Raw genomic sequence first — 20066 nt, 5'->3', positions numbered from 1 at the left:
AGACAAAACAATGGTGAAATCCTCTTTCCATGAAGTTAGAACTAATCCTTGTGGTAGTCTCCAAATCTCAGACTTAACAGCAGCCCCTGGAAATTAAATCACCAGAGGGTACAGGTAATTATACTAAAAACCAGCCTGACTTTTTGCACAAGTTCAAGAGGTTTAGAGAGAGCAGGAGGGAAAAGACATGGAGCGTAGTTTTAGATTTATAGTGGGTGGCCTACGGAATTCTTCCCCAGGTAATCTTATTTGGGGCTCTAATCTTTCTATTACATTCAGCTTGCTTCTGTTTTAAAACTGTGTAAATTGGGGCATGGTGCAGAGGTAGAGACCAAAAATTTGTCACCCTCCTGTTGGTATAATCAACTTGATGCTTCTGCACTAAGAGACTTGGGTATTTTTTCGGGGGGGAGTGGGGGAAGACTGGTCATTGCTTTTGCTTTGAACCTATAGTCCTGATCTGTTCATAAAAAGCCCTTAAGAGAGACTGTCCATTCTTCCTGCAGCCAAGTACATTCTTGTCTCACATCATCCACAAAGTCCTGCTCTGCCCGGAGTCTGGAAACCCACTTCTCTGAGCACTGCCAAGGCAGACAGACAGGACTGTGCGGGAAGAGCATCCCGTGTGTGGTTTCTGAGAGGCCCAGGCTCCTGAACGGGTCTCTGCAGGTGTGGCTAGAACAAGCGAGAGGTGACGGTCTCACCACACAGGTGAGGCGTCCCGGGGAATGGAACATGTGTGGGAAGAATGAGCTAGACCACTCCCCCAGCCTGTGTATCACAGTGCCAAGAAAACCTGTTGTTTGTCATAAAAGATAGCTTTCCAGCTAGGGAATTGGTTGGGAATTGTGAAAAGCATTAATCTTAATGAGTCCTAAACAATGACAAACAGGGATGGAATATTAAGTGGGAGAATTAGAGTCAAAACGTCAGCTGTACGCTGTCACTGGCGAGAGGAAATGTTTGGCCCGACTGCCTGCCACAGACCGAATAGACCCTGTCATTATTAAGAAGTTTGCTGCTGGGGCGCCTGGGTGGCTCAGTCAGTTAAGCGGCTGCCTTCGGCCCGGGTCATGATCCCAGGGTTCTGGGATCGAGCCCCACATCGGGCTCCTTGCTCAGCAGGGAGCCTACTTCTCCCTCTCTCTCTCTGCTTGTGTTCTGTCAAATAAATAAAAAAAAATCTTAAAAAAAAAAAGTTTGCTATTTTAGGATAGTGTTTTTTACATTAATTTAGATTTTGAAAAGTACTGCATTAAAAATATCACTGACCTTACCTTGATACTGAATGTTTTTGGTGCGCCCCTTACGTTTTGTGCCTGGGGCGCACGCCTCCCTTGCCTCACCCTAATCCGGGCCCTGCTGGGGCGCACTTCTAAGTGTCAGATAGAAGATGAGCGTGAGGGTAAGACAGCCGGCCCCCAGGAGCCCCAGCGCTCTTCTGCTCTTACTCCGCGTCCCAGATGCTGGCAGCTCCATCCATCCCCTTTCCCAAGAGAGCCTCGCAGTCATTCTCAACCCCTCCCTCTCCTTATCCTGGGCTGCTTATCAGTTCTTTTTTTTTTTTTTTTTTTTAAGATTTTATTTATTTACTTGACAGAGAGATAGAGCAGCAGAGGGAGAGGGAGAAGCAGGCTCCCCGCAGAGCAGGGAGCCCGACGCGGGGCTGGATCCCAGGACCCTGGCATCATGACCTGAGCCGAAGGCAGTCGCTTAACCGCCTGAGCCACCCAGGCGCCCCTGCTTATCAGTTCTTAAATCCTACTGGTTTTTCCCGAATCTGTTCCCCTCCCTTCGTCCCCATCCCCATCGCCCCCTACCTCTCCAGCCTCTACTCAGTTATTGTCACTTCAGGGTCCAGCACTCAGACCCAAAGGAAGTTTCTCAAGCTCGACAGACTGTTTCTTACTCAGTGCCTTTGTTCCTGCCGTTCCCTCTGCCTGCCATACCCTTCTCTCTTCCTTCGGCTAACGTCTACTTCTTTAAAACAAAGGTTAGGCTTCTCACCCACTGTGTACCCCACACAAATGAGTGGAGCACCTGTTGGGAGGCACTGGGTCAGGTCGTGGACAGTCACAGAGCTTGAGGGTGTCTCCCAGACTGGGGGCGTTCATGTTCCCTCTGTGAGAACAGCAGCGGGGAGCATCTGAAGAGAGGGGTCATCTACTTCCTTCTAGAAGCCTTCTCCGATTCCTCACCTCTGGCTAAGCTTAGCGCCTTTCTGCTGGGCTTCCATAATGCTCCGCATTGAGTCGCCATGGTAGCGGCCCATGGTATGATATTTCTCTTTTCCCTGTCTGGCTTCCCTAAGGATGGAGGCCTCCTCTTCGGCCTTACAGCCTCAGTGCCTGGCCATGTGAGAAACGCAGTACGTGTTTGTGGAAAGAAGGGCTGTGGCAGAAAGAACGGGCAAGGGGAGCTGACAGATGTGAAGCCAAGACCTTAGCTCGTGGCCACCTCTGCTCCTGCTGCTTCAACAGCACCTGTCCGCCGCTCAGAACTAACTTGATTTGTTAATGCTCCCTTGCATGAAGGCCACAGTGGGTAAGGCCACCGTCAGGTAAGCTGAGTGCTAAATGGAATTAAATTTCTGCGGTCTTAGAAATCTCTCCTGGAAGAAAGTCCACAGTTTCCAGTGGCACGCTTTTGAGATACCTCTTAAAATAGGAATCACTCACAACCTAAGTGTGTTTTTGTGCTGAGAGGAGATGGTGGGGTGGGAGGGAGAAAGAGGAAGGGAGAGAGGGGAAATCCACACGGTACACATGGAAAAGTCTGTTGGCGTTCCGAACAATGAAGAATAGGGTCTTAGAGAAACTAACTTTGCTGGGTAGGCTCCTTAAAGATGTGTCAGTCAATCCTGCACAAACAGGAAGCTTAGGAGCCTGCTTAGGATCACTCATGTGGAGCCAGTACATTAAGTCCAGCGAGGGAGAGGAACCCAGATGGTGTTGAGTTACCCCTCTTAGGCTGCTGCAGGTACAATCACAGTAAGTCACAGAACACCTCCAGCCCACGTGGTCCCCAACTGACAAAACCGCATTTACCTTATAGTTTCTGCAGGAAGGGTTGAAGGCGTTAGTTCCGCAGACAAACAGAGTATCATCATTTTTCTTTAGAAGGACTTTAATAAAGTTGTGACACTCATCCTGAAAAATAATGCAAACTCTTTGGTATCCAGTCCGTCCAATATAGAAACCCATCCTTCACCGTCTACCACCATCTGCTGACAGCAAGGTTCAAAAGGAAGGTGGCTGTAGAGTTCCCCCGCTTACGAAGTCGAGCTCCTTCTGATGTTTACCAAAAGATGACGTTGATGACAATGGCTTTTTTTTTTTTTTTAACAGTAACTAAAAGCACAGCACAGAGAGAACGAGTGTGGAAGTGCCAACCTCCCATCATATTAATTTTAATGCCAGATGTCCCAGGGTCCCTTGATGGGCAAGGCTCCTGGCTGAAGTGTGTTTTTATGTTGTTCTGGGACTAAAGGCACAAACCCCTGTCTGTCTGCAGCAGCTTCGTTCTGAGCTCTTCTTCAGCCTCCCCGAGGACTCTGGTCTGTGTGTGGGGCTACCGGAGAGTGTGCTCGGAAGAGTTGGGGCAGCCAGCTTGGTGTCCATAATCCCCAGTGTCCCCAGTAGTTCATGATGAGTCCTAGCAGCTGTCGTAATATTTCATCACATTAAAAGCAAACTGTTTTTGCAAATTAAAGCCTTCAATAAGTTGATGGAAAAAGCAATTACTGGGGGGAAAAGGGACTAGCGCGATCCATTCCACATCACGGTCTACAGCTGGAGGTAACAGTCAAAAACTTAACCCAAAGTGGCAGCTGCAGGAGAAATGAAAATTGCCTACCTTATGTTTTCCCTTCATTCTGCATGTGTCTACATCAGCCTGTCTCGATTTCCATGTCAGTTTCTGCAGGGATCAAGAAAGAAATCAATTAGAGCCCAGAGGTGGTTGCATTTGATTTTAGAAGTAAGAGTTCCCTTGGGGAGACGGAGGCTGAACATATATTTATTGAAAGCTTTCCGCACCCTTTCTCCATGATTAATTCACCATCACAACAAAAGATCAGAGATGGGAACCGTTCATTTAATTTTGAACTCCTATCTATTCATTAAACTACAGAATGATCTTCTTCTCCTTGAGATAAAGATGAAGGAGAAAAGGAAAGAAGAACAAACAACAGCGTGGAGATTTCTCATAAAATATCCAAATCAACTTGCTAAATGACACTCATTTTGATAAACTACACGTCCTTGCCCTTTCCTTTCAGTTGATAAATCACTTTTCATAAAGCATGCTTTTTTTCCTTAAAATATGGAAGTCATTTACTTAAACATAAAGGGGACATTCACTTTGGGTGGACAAAGATTTAATTCAGGTTCCACTCCACGTAAATTCATAGACTGAAGGGATCGTCTACTTCTGTGGCAGATTTTATTAACTAAAATACCTCCATGTGGAGTTAGAGGGGAAGCTTAGGTTATATTTTATGTCTGTCTGAAGTGGTTAATGATCAGGTTGCTGAGCCACAACAGGCAAATCAAACTTAATCCTGCAAGACATGGAAACGTAACATTGAAACATTTGTGGGGCAGAATTTTACATATGAAAACTGATATTTTCCTGGACAAACATCGTAGTATTTTATTAAAGGAATTTGGAGATGACCTAAAACTCCAAAGTACACAGGCACACGTATTTGGTGAATAAACTATGAAGTAGATAGCTGTTTCCAAACAGGGATTCGCCCCAAATTTGTAGGATTGCAAAAAAATGTTCCAAATCATTCCCAGTTATTAGCCATGTCATCTCATTCAGTGCATGTGAAATACGTTTTCCCTTCAAGAACTATCCTAAAGCCCTTCATTTTAGAAAGATGGTTTTAAAACTACTTACTTTGCTACAATAAATTTCTTCTGTGTGTGAGGTGTCCATATCAACAGTATAAATATGGTCCCTGTAAACAATGAGAAATTGATACAGTGTCAAATGCAGGAGTCAAGACAGTTAATTTTCTCCTGAATGAGTGTGTATCTCATTCAAGGCAGATAAATCCATATCTACATTATTAGAAAAGAGACGTCCGCATGCAAGAAAAAGGGAACAGTTCAGCCTGCAAGAGATGCCTCTCGATCACACTCTGCTACTTCTGACAAATCATGGCATCTTGCTGAAAGGGGCACCTTTTATGAGAACTTTGCTGTTGTCCCACTCATACCAGCACTAGGATGCCTGTATGTACATAGTTCAGGAGAGAGGAGTTTGAAAGTTAAATTGACCCAAAAACCAGAACACAGGTGGGTTTCCCCGTGCCCTTTCAGTATCTTCAAATCCATGTTCCAAACACTTGGTATGCAACAAACCACATTCGTTCATCATGGGGGCTAACAAAAAGCTCATCTCTGGCTGTTTCTCCCTGTACAAAACTTATTTCCAGCCTTCACTTTGATGATGTGATTGACAAGATGGAAGACGATAACAGTGGAATTATTTCCAGAAAGCACTGTTTTCTTCACACAGTGATGGTCAATTAAGGTCTAAAATGTACTTGAGCTAAAGTTTACATTTCTTGCTTCTGTTCACCTTCCTGTTTTGCTGAGAATTTGGTTGCCTTTACGATCTGCTGCCAATCTCCCCCTGGAAGGGAAGAAACAGAATCAGCAGCTCAGGTGTGGGGCTATATTTAAACATCCCCTTCTGTGTGAGCTGAGCACAAGGGCGTTTTTGTCTGGAATTCAGAAGAAAGAAAAGGGAACTCACTCAACTGGGGAGATGGGGGGCTAGCGAGGGAAAGCAAAACAGCTCATTTTCCCTTGAAATAACATTGACTTTTTCTAAAACGCAGGAAGTCCTGGGGCTGGAAAATTACCCACAGCTTTAAACCAGGACCTCAAGGCTCCCATGTAGACTTTCAGGCCCCCTCATTACTTAAGAGAAAGTGGAGGGAGTGGGGAAGAAAAACGAGAAGGAATGATCTGCTATCAGGATTCACTTTAATTCTCCCTCCTCCCACCTTCTTTGGAAATCTGCTACTGTTTTAGGCAAAGTACAACAGAGAAAAACAGAAATAAAAACAGGCTTTCTCATGTGAAAATAAAGGTTGGGGGCAAGGCGGTTGGCTTACAAAATTTCCTTGCAACTCTGAGTGTTTGAGCCTCGGGGGGTGGGTGGTGTGTGTGTGTGTGTGTGTGTGTGTGTGTGTCCCTGTTTGAGCCTCTGGGGTTTGTGGGGTGTGTGTGTGTGTGTGTCCCTGCTTGAGCCTCCGGGGTGGGTGGGTTGGGTGTGTGTGTGTGTGTGTGTGTGTGTGTGTGGTGAGGGGGGAGAATGGGGAGCCTGGTTTTGTAAATTGCTGAAGTGGGAAGTTCTTGGAACCTCAGTAGGGAGCCAGAATCACCCTGCCCTTTAATTTCAAGGCAGTTTTATTGCATTCGTTTATTACTTGTTTGCCTTTATTGGTGGCGCTGTGGGTCAGGCTCATTATTGGGACGGAATTGCCTATTACTTTGGTATCAGGTTTGAGATGACTCTAGGTTTTTCCTTGCCATCCCTCCCCTGAAAACTTTAAGTAGGAGCTGAATATACAAATTGTAAATTAACAGCTGATTAATATGCACTGGCACTTCCTCAGAAAGCTCTGGGATTGCCCCTTTCTGGCATGGCCTGTTTATGTTAATTAGCAGTTTAGAGATTAAACAAACAAACAAAAAAAGAATTTTCAAAATGGATAGTAATAAAGCAGAATTGAAAGGGGTTCCTGCCATCAAGGCTCACTCAGTCTCTGGGTTCTGGATGGGACTTGGTTTCTGATGGCTGACACCAATTGTCTGGAAGAACTGGGAAGCCTATTTTAAAAATAGAAATCTGTGAATGAAATCTTTTGGACCATTGCAATCTTTTTCAATATCCAGGAGATCACATTGCCCGGCAAACAGAAACCGTGCTTTATGCTAAACCTAAGGCCGGAGTGGACGGTTATTCCCACCTGCCCATGTGTATATCCCAGGATTCATAAGCTGTACTTAACTGAATTCAGTTATTTGAACACAAACTGACTTAATCCGAGGACTTCTTCTTCCTTTTACCCCCCCCCACCTCCCCACCCCCGCCCCAGCTCCAGTGGGCAAAACTGAATTGTTGCCGTGGTTTGAGCTTGGGGGAAGGATTGGGCTTTACATCGTGTCACTTGCTGCTCAGGAACCTGGATCTCTCTGGGCAGTGTTGGGAAATTGAAGGGAGAGGAGAGACCCTAAACATGGTAGCCAGAAAACTCCTTCGGGAATTTTCCCAAGGGTGGGTACTGAAGGCAAATGGCCGTGTGTAGAGTGGAAACCAACAGGTCAGTGCGGGGGTCTTACAAATTTGACCTTTAACAAAAGGCAAGTCTGTTGTAGAGTTTTAAAACCATGAATGTGTTTCTCTCCTTTTTTCCCTTATATTTCTCCTTTATGGGGGGTGGGGGTGGGGTTAGGATAACGCTGTCTGGGTTTTAACGAGCTGGGATAATGGTCTCTTTTAAGTTTGCATAACACTTGGCTCCTAACTCAGGGGCCACCCTGGACCTGCAGTCCACACCCACACTAAATCATCAGGTACGAGGTCCGTTATCCTGTTTTTCTCCCTAGAGACTCAATTGCAGAGTGAATCATTCATAGAAGATTCTTGACTCAACCTATTTCTCACAGATCCAGTGTTTAATCATTTGTTTTGACCAGCCTATAGATAATTGACTACAAATGTAATCTTCCAGCCCTGCTACATTTAGGGATCTAAAAATGATATTTAAAAAGGAGCTGATGAGGGGCGCCTGGGTGGCTCAGTCAGTTAAGCATCTGCCCTCGGCTCAGGTCATAATCCCAAGGCCCTGGGATCGAGCCCAGCGTTGGGCTCCCTGCTCAGCGGGGAGTCTGCTTCTCTCTTTGCTCCTGCCCCTGCTCGTGCTCTCTCTACCAAAAAATTTTAAATAAGATCTTAAAAAAAAAAAAAAAAAAGGACCTGATATTCTACCAGTGAGGTACCTACTGAGGGCCTCAGTGGAACGCTTGCTAAGGAATACCCACACTGGCTTTGTTCATGGGCACAAGCTAGTAGAAAGTTATTGCCAGGACAAATAGGACCACCTCTCCTCCTCAGTAGGCTGCCCAGGACCGGGAGTAAATGCCCAGCTTCTAGAGCAAGGCCACCCCACTTCAAACCCTGCCTTTGTCATTTTGGTCCAGGCATTTCACCTTTCTCTCCCTGGGTTTCTTCCTTAAAGACATGAAGGTAATAGCTCCTTCACTGAACTAGGGTTCTTTTCTAGGACTGAATGGATGAACATTTATAAAAAACTTACACAGCACATACAACTAGTATGTACCATGTACGTATTCGTGAAGTAAAATCTTTGAAAAGGGCTTTGGCATTGCTCCCTGAGACATGTTGTGGGGTACTCGCAGGATACTGTAATGTGGCCCACGGTTTTTGGTTTATGTTGCATAGCTTGTCGTTTGAGAACACCTAAGTGCTTTAGAAGAATGAAGCACTGTTCTTATTGACCTGTTCCTTATCTATGCTCACGGCCATGCAAGTATCACAGACGTAATTTCTGTTTCTTCTTCCCAGTGTGCAGTGATTAGTCAGTCGAGACCCGGGTTAAGATCACCGTGGAACCCCCACCTCTGAGGGTAGACGTGAGCAAAAGGCCCCTCACCTAGCAGCAATGTAGAGGGTTCTATTCATGATCATCATCATCTGGATGTCCAATCTGTGCCTCTGCGTGGTGTTCCGTCCTGGCTTGTGGCCCACAAACACCGGATATTGTTTTGTATCTGTGAAAAGAAGAGATGGGGCAAGAGAGGGAGAGGAAATCAAGCCAAGAATCAACAAGGCAGGGAGAGGAAGGGGGCTGGTCCCAAAAAGAAAACCGTTCTTAAGTCAGTCCATGCCACCACTCTCCATTTCCAAGGAGTCTGTGATTTTAGGAAGGCCTGTGACAGAGGGGTGCTCTGTGAGGACAATCACGTTACAGTCTCATTTCCAGATGATAATCAGCCTGGACCTCTCTTTCTCCGTGTCACAAATTCTGACTTGTCCCTCTTTTTGCAGGGGGGGAGGTTAAACTTGCAAGTGAACCCTTTACATGAAGGTGCTCTTTTCTTCCAGTTTTCTTTTCATCTTCTTTAGAGCTCTAAGCCTGGGGGGCAGCCTGCCAAAGATCTTGTCTCCGGACAAAACTATTTCAAAGCAGCTTTCCCATCAGTCACCACAAAGGCAATGTGGTCTGGAGGCGAGAACCCTCGTCCAGGAGCCAGAAGAAAAATACAGTCTCCACAGGCGTCCAGTTGGAATAATCTCCTATTGAAGGCAGCCCCGCTAGGTTGGTTGGCATTCTAGGAACTGTGGGAAGTTCACTCTTGAGTTAAGCAATTGGCTAATCTCACAGAAGCGGCGGCTTTGACAGGACAGGGTCAAACGGAGTGTAGCCAGTCGGGTGATCTGGAATTTTCCCTGACTTGGAGAGTCAATGAACATATTTCTGCTTTCCTACAGTTCTCTCTAGCTGAGAGCGGGCAATTTGTAATAATATCTGACCTTTAGAAATACCTACATTTCAAAAATCTCTCTGCCTTTAAACCTACACTCTCCAGAGCACTGGCAGTCCTCCAAAGAAACTCAGAAGGAAAGAAGGATGAGTCATATTTAAAAATGTTTTTTTGGGGGGTGGGTGAGTTGTAAATAATGACTTGAAACCCATTCACAGATTCCTGCTCAGACCCCTACACTTGAATCCCCTGTAGTATCCGGGCATTACTCACAGTGGGTATCAGGGAGCCTTGGTATATTTGACTCACAGTCAGGCTTGGTATGGGATTATCTTGTGCTTTCCCCTGCACGCTCTGAGATTTCATTTACCCATTCATCAAGGAGCTTGCTAAGACAATTCTTGTCCCTCTACTGTCAAGGATTGGAGTGTCCATTGACATTTCATTTTCAGCAGCACATACTTGGCCTGGGGACTCTTCTTTACAGAGCACCAGAGATAGAATACCCGTCCCAAATGGGGATTAATCAATGCGTATTAAGATTTGTTACCTTGAGTCAGGTGGACCACCACTTTAGTGATTTCGAACTACACAGTTCTTGGGTCCTTGAGCATGCCCTGACTTTTATTCGCTCACTGTCTGCCGTGCCAAGTCTTCCCAGCTCACCTTCATGTGAAATTATTTCCCTTTTCAGGGACTGTCCAGCAGAAAGCCACACATTGATGGATCTTCTTAGTATCCCCTATAGATGCTAAATACTTTCCTTAGGGTTTGTTCAGTTTGTTTTGGGATGGCTACTGGGAAAGTAGATATTTGGGTAAAAGGGCTCCCTTTCACCTTTACTGTGATAAAACATTTTGTCTTTCGGAGGGAAGGAAAAAAAGTGGTACATGGGCTGTTTGATCCCGCACACAGGTAGGACTTTCCCTCTTGAGTAGTCAACTGAACTCTTAATCACGTGGCTTTCTACCCTTTTGACAATGAAGCAGAGGCCAAAAGACAGTTATAAATAGTTAAAATAGGTCCTCTGTGAATTCAGAGTCCAGCAGACTTTTTACTTCTAAGTCTAAAAGAAAAGTTAATTTTTGTCCCTAAGTACTCCAAAACAGTCATCTTCTTTCCCATTCTCATTGTGTAACAATGCCCATGCGTTAACCACACGTGAGAATGTGCACTCCGGGCGATACCCAGATGGTAGAGATGTTCTCCCATGGCTGGTTTTTGGGCATGATTGAGGATGGCCTTTTAGTGGCCTGAGACTTCATCAGAGGTACTTGAGGAACGTTTCAGATCCTCACACGCATGTTCACACACACGTGTCGCCACAACAGTATTTAACGGAGTTACACAACAGTCGTCTCCCCAATTTGATGAGACCCCTCTGTCGTCTACTAACAGGTCTATTTTATTAAATTTTAGAAAATGTTGGGTGTTTAGCTGGTTGATGCAGCCTGAGATGCCCACAGAGGGAGAGAATGACAACGTGATTGTGGATACTTACAGTTGCCATGCGAAATACTGATCGGCTCAGAATCTTCTGGGAAACCAGCCCCAGCAAAGTGTAGCAGTGTGAAATATAGCAGCAAGGCTTCTGACCTCATAGTAGTTCAGCGGGGAGACTTTATTTCTCTACTTCACCCTGCCAAAGAGCAAAGAAGGATTTTTTTTTTTTTTTTGCAAGTCAGCTTTATTCACTTCCATAAAATGAAATGGCCTTGAAGATAAATTTAAGAGAAAAGGGGTCTCTGCTTCATATCTTTTCCATTGTGAATTTACGGATTATTGTGTTTTACATAAGAAACCTGTATCCATTACCCACCGCACCCCCCTTCCCGGAGCATCTGAGCCCTTTTGCAAAGCTGCTCCTGAACACATGACCCCAGAGCTTTATTAGTTCCTCTGTCCTAGCCATTTTAAGGCCATCATAAGTGGCTATTTCACAGTTGTGAAACAGCATTCCAAAAAGTGTGGATGGACTGAGAAAGCATTTTTTTTTCTTTTTAATGTAAATACTTTTCTTCTCAGCAGGTTTACGGCAGCATGCCATCCCCCAGACATGTTTTGTTTGTCCAGCTCCGGATCTTTCAAAAATTTGAAGTGGTTGCCAATATTGGAAAAAAAAAAAAAGGTTTCTAATAAAAATCAGAATATCTGACATATTGACCTAAATGACTGTTCCCTTCAGGCGCCACCCCCCCAACACACATGCACACGCGCGCACACCCCCCCCCCATAATGTGCCCTCTTTGCTAATTTCTGTTACCTGCCTGACCCCGTAGTTGAAATGTTCACCCTTGGTTTACATAATTCCAAAGAGATGGAATTCTAGAATGACCTTAGACATAAAATCACACAATCTATGTTTAAAAAGAAAGAAATGGGTCCTTTTAGATACTGAAGAATACTATAGGGAGAATCTGAAACCACATCCTGAAATGGTATTTTTTATAAAGACTTTATTTATTTATTAGAGAGCGTGAGTGCAGGAGTGGGGGGGAGGGGCAAAGGGAGACACAGGCTCCCCGCTGAGCAGGGAGCCCGACGCGGGACTCGATCCCAGGACCCTGAGATCATGACCTGAACCGAAGGCAGATGCTTAATGACTGAGCCACCCAGGCACCCCTGGAATGGTATTGTTGATTAAAAAAATTCTCTATCTGTATATTTTAGTGTCACATACTGCCTTGGTGGAACAGTAGTGCCAGATACACTATTCTGCCCAGCTGTATGTTCTTCAAGATGCTCTTTATGTGTAGAAAATGCTCCTAAATCTTAGAAGTAGAAGCAGTCCTATGTGAGGCTGCTGAATACAGTGAAGGCAGGCTCATAATACAGTAAATATCACATAATTCTCAGGCATATTTCAAATAAGTGTTGATCTGTAAGGGAAATAATGTAAAATGAGGATATCTTTTCATCTTTCTAGAGTGGTAAAGCCTTTGAAGTAGCCTGCCAAAGATGATCTTTGTTGAACAAAGCTATTTTACAGTAGTCCATCAATCATTTAAGATTTGTGTGTAGAAAAGTCAAACTTAGTAACTTAGGTGTCTTTGAAAGTTAATTTGGCAAACAAACTTACGCTTTTTAGAACACTTAATATTAGATACCTATGTCTCTCTTCTTCATGCCAAAAAAAGCATTAACAAGTCCCGAGTGTTGCACCACAACTTAAAATTTCACAGACACAGCTGGGTCTTAATCATTTCTTCAGTTGAAAAGTACACATGAATTAATTTGCTTTATCTTGAAAAAGAGGGAGCTTGAGAGAAAAGCCCAAGCAATTCCGTATCTCCATCTCTGGTGTGGAGATTAGAATTAAACTTTAAATGATGACTTGCTCACAAGGGCAATCCATTACCAAGAGACATAAACATGTATTTATAGACAGGTTAAAAGCGATCGTCTACTCAGTCATTCATTTGCCAGTTCTTCCTATTCCGGAGACTCTGAACCCAAAGGTAAGAAGCCCTGAGGTCCCCTTGTTTGTTTCTCATGGCATCTGTTCAGTAGAACACTAAAGAGGAGAAAGTAGTCACAGGAGCAAGTAAGACATAAACCAGATCCCAGTCAGCTGTTACATTTTAGATGAGAAAGCAAGCCGGGCAAGAGGAAGCGGCAACATTTACCAAGGGCTCAGGAATGGTATTATAGCCTAATACAGAAGCAGACTACCTCAGAGAGTTTGCAGCATGTAATGGAAGAATAATGGAGACTCGGAACGCTGATTCTCAGTCCTTTAGAAATCTTGGGAAATATATGTATACCTTTAAAGATTAATTTGTCTCGACATGCCACATGAGTCTCTGGCCTTCCCCAGTTGGCATTCGTCTTCGTACAAACTTCCTACATGCCAATGAGACAGAGCCCTGCTATTTTATTGTATCTCCCAAGTTTCGTGGTTCCCATCTTAAGATTGCATGGGGTGGATGCACCATGCACCACCCCCAGAACTTGGCAGGCAGGGTGATGCTTGCAGAAGAAACCTATTCTGCACTCCAATGGCTTCCTTTAATCCTTACACGTAGCCAGGACCGTGGCTGCAATGGGGTATTTAAATATCTCCAGGTTTACAGCAGGGCTCCGTGCCAGGAAAAATAGCTGTTTTATGTGTCTTTCTATCATCATATCATCAGGTTGTTAACATGTACATCATATGGGAGGAAGCGTTCTGGCAGTACCTTGGGCCGTCCACACGAACACTTCACAGTTGTCTTCAGCCGAGGCTTTGATGTATTATTCCCTTCCTACACAACTTTGGGCTCTAACCCTTGTAAATATGTAGACAATGTATTTTCTTGTTGAAATGATTACTTTGTGGAGAGATCCCAAATCAATCACATTGTCATTTCCCATTCTGTGGAATGCGGGCTGGGTCTCCCCGCTAAGACCACAGTGATACAGACATGCCTCGAGCCTCGGAGAACAAAAAACAAACAGGCACTTGCCTCTGAATTTCAAACTCTGGAGCTAGCTGGGCTACTGCAATTAAAGAGGTTGTTTGAGGCTCAACACCCAAAAAACAAATAATCAAGTCAAAAAGTGGGCAGAAGATATGAAAAGACACTTCTCTGAAGAAGACATACAAATGGCTAACAGACACATGAAAAAATGTTCATCACCATTAGCCATCAGGGAAATCCAAATCAAAACCACACTGAGATACCACCTTACACCAGTTAGAATGGCAAAAATGGACAGGGAGAGAAACAACAAATGTTGGAGAGGTTGTGGAGAAAGGGGAACCCTCTTACACTGTTGGTGGGAATGCAAGTTGGTACAGCCACTTTGGAAAACAGTGTGGAGGTTCCTCAAAAATTTACAAATAGAGCTACCCTATGACCCAGCAATTGCACTACTGGGTATTTACCCCAAAGACACAGATGTAGTGGAAAGAAGGGCCATATGCACCCCAATGTTCATAGCAGCAATGTCTGCAATAGCCAAACTGTGGAAAGAGCCGAGATGCCCTTCAACAGATGAATGGATAAAGAAGATGTGGTCCATATATACAATGGAATATTACTCAGCCATCAGAAAGGATGAATACCCAACTTTTACATCAACATGGATGGGACTGGAGGAGATTATGCCAAGTGAAATAAGTCAAGCAGAGAAAGTCAATTATATGGTTTCACTTATTTGTGGAACATAAGGAATAACATGGAGGACATTAGGAGAAGGAAGGGAAAAATGGGGAGGGGGAAATCGGTGGGAGAGATGAACCATGAGAGACTATGGACTCTGAGAAACAAACAGGGTTTTAGAGGGGAGGGGTGAGGGGGGATTGGTTAGCCTGGTGATGGGTATTAGGGAGGGCACGTACTGCATGGAGCACTGGGTGTTATACGAAAACAATGGATCGTGGATCACCACATCAAAAACCAATGATGTATTGTATGGTGACTAACATAACAAATTAAAAAAAACCCCAAAAAACAAATAAAGAGGTTGTTTGAGGAATTTTTGAGACTTTGAGCAGCGCTACCCACATACAGCATATTTCTAGGCTTCTGTAGCCATTTGCTGGTTTCCCTCTCCGTGACCGTGCTTACATAGGCTAAATTGGACTTAGACTTCAGCAGATACCCAGACAATTAGATAGTGGGGAGACTGTCAACATGAGGTTAATTCTAAACAAAAACATTTACTTCAAAAGTCAGCTCCTTAGGCCTGAATTTCCCATCTTATTGTCTCAACTTTCCACTCTTCTTAGCCTAAAGAGAAATGGCCTTGTAAAATCCACCATTACTCTAAAGTTATAATCCTCCTCTTCCCCAACCCTGCAGTATTTGTGGAAAACTTTAAGAGCTTTCTTAATTTTAATAGGGCATCTGCTGGGCGAATTTATTAGATCTATTTGGATTCATCTAAAATTAATTACATGACTTTACTCTGAGTCACATGGGCGAGAATTGTGTTGACTTACTACACGCTCTCAGCCCAGATAAAAATTCTCTTCTGTAATTTTTCCCTTACAGTTTTTAAGACCAAATTGAGTTAACAGAGCCGCGGTGTACAAATGGTGTTGTGGCCATAGGCTGCTGTGAGTTGAATGGTCTGTGCAGGACGCTGACTGGCCAGGAAACCAGCCCTCAGTATTCCAGATTGAGGGCCGAACAAAAGGGGCTGCAAGGAAGTCTGTCTGAAAATCCTGTGACTGCATTCGTGGGGATGATTGCATTTTAAAATGATCAAATATTTTCAGTGGTTGGAGCTTCCACCCACCTCCCTCCCTCCTGCATACCCTTGTCATATAGCAGGTCATTGTGTCAGCAAAGCATTGAAGCAAAGGGGATGTCACCAGAACTGGGAATGATTATGAAGTCAGAGGATGAGGTCACAAATTGCCACGTCTTACTTCTGATTAATCAGGTTAATTCTGTAAGTGCCACGAGGACTTGGGAGTCAGGACAAGCCTAAGCGTATGCAGCCAGGGCAGCACTCATGCTTAACCCCAATCCTCTGCCCAGCCATTCCCCCAAAGCCTGCCCTGGAAAATTCTACTCAGGCTCATAAACTGGTAGGACTTGGCCAAAGCTTGGCTCACAGAGCAGAAAAAAAACCTAAATTTAAGTTGCCAACATTTCAGGAAAAAAAAAATAGGAGATTTAACATACAACTCTGGCTTTCTGGCTTCTTAAAAAAAGAAAAATCGGAGATCTGCCTTGGCTGGCCGACATTTCACATGGCCCACACTGTGGAGCGGAGCGGTGGCTGCCTAAAGTAGAGCGGGCTAGCCCTCTCCAGTTGGAAACACTGCCACCACTTTCCATTGTCTTAGGAAGCCTCGTCACCCGCTCACCTCACCTGTCTGACCCCCGAAGGCTCTGAGGGCAGCCTCCATGCCACTCAGGAAAAGCACATCAGCACGGCAGATAAGGTAAAAAAAAAAAAAAAAAAAAAGGCAGAATAACGCATGTCAGTCTTAGCATGTGAACCTGGGGGGACCCAGTGTCTGCACACACGTGTGGACGGATGTTGCTTGTTTTAGAGACCCACGTGGGCTGCTCCACACGCTATGGACCCCCGCACCAGCACACAGTGTGCTTACCCTTGCACCTGGACCTGGCTGTATGGGTACAACTTGGGGTACTGTCTTCCAGAGTGTTGGCATCCAATGAACGTTTTAATAGTAAGTGGTAACAGTGAGAAAAATAATTTATCTGGAGACTTGCAAATGCAAAATACTCTCGATAATAGTTCTACGTGTGTCCTAGGAATAAAGAAGATGATGGTAGTGGCGGGTTTTTTTTTTTTTTTCTTATGAGGTAAATCATTTACTACCGTGTTTCACGAATTCTTTTAAAAAAAGCCCATTTTCTGCTGACATCATAGGAAGTTTTAAAGGTAATCAATGATTCACACTGTCATTAAAAGAAGGAAGGGCACATTAACAGGGTGACCCTAGGCAAGTCACGTAGCCTCTCTGGCTCTGTTTCCTCACCTGTAAAATGAAAGCACATAAAATGTAATGGCCTCTGGAACTCTTCCAGGCTCTGAGATTGTCTGATTCTAGGTGATTCTGCCCCAGTGACGAAGGGAGTGCGTATGTGGTGATTAGGGAGCACAGGACATGGAGGGACTTTGAGCCAGGACACTCCTGTTGTGACAAGTTCCTTGAGCTAGAGCAGAGAAATCCCAGCCTGTGACACCACCTAGTTTCAACCTCCAGACAGGGTTCAAGTCCCGTAAGTAGTTCTAACCTGGCCAGAGAGACCATGGTTGTTACCACTTAATCATATTCAGATAGTTGGGTTTTACAATAAGGATGACATTTCCATTTTTATTGCTCTAGCTCTAAAATTTTTTTTTCTTTTTTAAAAAAATTGACATGCAACTGACCTATAATACCCTATTAGTTTCAGGTCTGTATCATAGTGATTCCACATTCTTACACATTGCAAAATGATCCCCACAACCAGAGTAGTTACCATACAAAGTTATTGCAAGATTACTGACTATCCTCCCTATGCTGTACCTTACATCCCACGACTGACTTGTTTTATAACTGGAATTGCGAACCTCTTCATCCCCTTTGTCTGTTTCACCCATCCCCTCTCGCATCTCTCCTCTGATAACCCACAGTTTGTTTCCTGTGCCTATGAGTCTGTTTCTGTTTTGTTTTGTTCATTTATTTTGTTTTTAAGATTCCACATATAAGTGAAATATGGTATTTATCTTTCTCAGTCTGACTTACTTCACTTAGCAGAATACCCTCTAGATCCATCCATGTTGCAAATGGCAAGCTTTCATAATTTTTTATGGCCGAGTAGTATTCCACCATGCATATTTGTGTGTCCGCGCACACACACACACACACCTCACTTCTTCCTCATCCATTCATCTATCGGCAGACACCTGGGTTGCTTTCATATCTTGGCTTCTGTGCTCCAGCTTTCTGATCTCATCATCTTTGTCTTTTTAATGTCACATCTTTAAAAATCTGAATTGACATCGGTGTAAAAGCTCTTCCATAAAAAGAGCAGAGGGTGAAAACATGGGTTTTGAATCCCACATACCAGCTGAAGTTCTCTGAGCTCCAGGTTCCTCATCTTTAGAGTGGGCAAAACAGTGTCTCAAGCTTGGTTGTGAGCTAATGATCATAAAAGTTGTAGCCCTCAATAAATGTTTATTCTTTTGTTGAGATACTTAAAAATTGCCTTTTAATAACTTTTCTTGGAATTCCTTAAGAAATTCTCAGGTGGGCCCCAGATTCTCAGGACACCCCAGCTGGTGTTCTCCTTCTTCAGTGGGAGAGGAAGCCCCCTCCTCTTTGTCCTTCCCTTTTCCTCCTGCCCTCACTCCCCCCTTCTCCTTCCAGGTCACTAAGCTTCCTGTCTCTGGGGGGTGGGCATCTGGGAGAGGCGGAGAGCCTGTCTCAGAATGGCATAACTCGCATCGTGTGATTTGTAAAATGTGAATCCTGGCAGTCACTCGAGTGCAAAGGAAAATAACAGCATGGAAAATGGGAAAGGGATGGGGTGCGCGTGGAGCTTTATTGAGCACCCTCGGTGTGGAGGGTACATATGCATATTGTCTTATTTAAACATCGCGGCAAACCAGGGAGACGGGTCTTATGGGCTTAAGGTCTTATGCACACAAGGAAACTGAGGCTCTGGGAGGTTACGGGACGTGTCCAGGTGGCACAGTCAATATTTACAACACCGTCAGTAAGAAGGGGAAGTGCAGACGTAAGCCCAGGTCTGTGTGATGCCAAAGTCGATGTCCTTCCAGGACATCAAAGAAAGGGGAACATAAGGAAGGCTGGAAAAGAAAGAGCTGCGGACATAAATAGAAACTGCACTTAAGATAATAGTTGAATATAGGTTGATGCATCTATGCTCACGTGGACAGAGCGGCTGAAAGTCCCTAATGGCTTCGGTAATAAAAATCTGTAAAAGTAGTACACAGTTGCTTCCAAACATGTAGGCATGCAAAGGCTCATTCCACTTTATGGCCCCGTGATCGCAGGCTTAACATGATAGAAAGATGCAAATGCTCAGCCACGGTTTTAGGAGGAATTGATGGGCTCGTGACAACACTGTGTTAAGTGGAAACACTTGCCTGCTTGCCCCCTACTCAGCCATGTTTTAAAGTCAATACATCATAGAGAACAGTGTCTGTTACGAAGGGTAAAAACAAGGCCACCTGCTTCAGCAGCTGGTAAGATAAACAGATCTGGACACCCCTCAAGTCAGGGGAAGGAACCTCTGCCCAGAGACAGGAGGGAGAGCAGGTGTTGGTGCAGAAAACCCAGCTTGCTGAACGCTGGAGACTTGCCTCCCAGGAGATCAAACTGCTGATTCTTGCACCAGAGGACCTGAAATCAGGAATTAAAGAGTGTTTCAATAGCAGGTGGCCCTCCCTGGCCTGGACAGCCCTGTTTCAGGGTAGCTGTAAACACTAAGACGCTGGTGCTGTCCTGAGGATGCATAACCGGGCCACCAAAGAACACTTCCCAGATGGGAGGAGAAACAACATGGGCCTGGTGGTGATCCTGGTTGAAAGCTCCGCTCGACCCAGGCTTCAGGGACCACGTCCAGCCACCTGTTGGGTGATCCCTGCATGAAGATTTAAGGTTCCTGCAAATGAGAAAAATGGCCCTAGCCTCTTAATAAAGACTCTGGTCTCTCTCCTCTTCTGAGCCATCAGCAGAGACTTAGAAGCCCCCATTTCAAGGGAAATGCCACAGACCTAACCTCAGCACATTCTGGAGAATGACGTTGGCATTCAGTGGAGCATAATCATGAACATCGACTCTGTACAATGTCCCATTTTAGGTCCGAAATCGCTGTCACGAAGGAGCAGGAAAACAGCTGTGAATTTGGAAGTCGTATGAGGAAAAAAAAATTTTGTTGGAAAAACAAAGTCAGGTTGTAAACCTATTTCATCTTTTAAGGGAGAAGGCAAGTCTTCTCTCTCAGGCAGTTCTGTGTTACGACAGCTTTCTTTGTCTTTACCCTCCTCCCCGACACACACGCACCCTGCGGCAGCGCATCCGGTGGGCTTCGCTTGGGTGTTTCAGGTACAGTCTCC

The 20066-nt window shown here is 44.7% G+C and overlaps 1 protein-coding gene across 3 annotated transcripts in view; it reads right to left on the bottom strand.

Moving 5' to 3' along the window:
* The window catches only part of SEMA6A (semaphorin 6A), a 123612-nt gene that overhangs the window by 47371 nt on the left and 56175 nt on the right, over positions 1 to 20066 (bottom strand). For all 3 annotated transcript variants that reach the window (XM_036074826.2, XM_036074828.2, XM_036074827.2), the window contains exons 2-6: positions 11032 to 11169; positions 8699 to 8816; positions 4906 to 4966; positions 3856 to 3918; positions 3048 to 3149 (exon numbers count right to left, since the gene is read on the bottom strand). In XM_036074826.2, coding sequence (XP_035930719.1) covers positions 3048 to 3149; positions 3856 to 3918; positions 4906 to 4966; positions 8699 to 8816; positions 11032 to 11131 — 444 coding nt within the window. In that variant the 5' untranslated portion in view covers positions 11132 to 11169. The remainder of the gene's footprint in view (positions 1 to 3047; positions 3150 to 3855; positions 3919 to 4905; positions 4967 to 8698; positions 8817 to 11031; positions 11170 to 20066) is intronic.

The sequence above is a fragment of the Halichoerus grypus genome, chromosome 2 (assembly GCF_964656455.1).
Source record: "Halichoerus grypus chromosome 2, mHalGry1.hap1.1, whole genome shotgun sequence".
Lineage (NCBI taxonomy): Eukaryota > Metazoa > Chordata > Mammalia > Carnivora > Phocidae > Halichoerus > Halichoerus grypus.
This window is presented reverse-complemented; position numbering and strand designations above follow the sequence as displayed.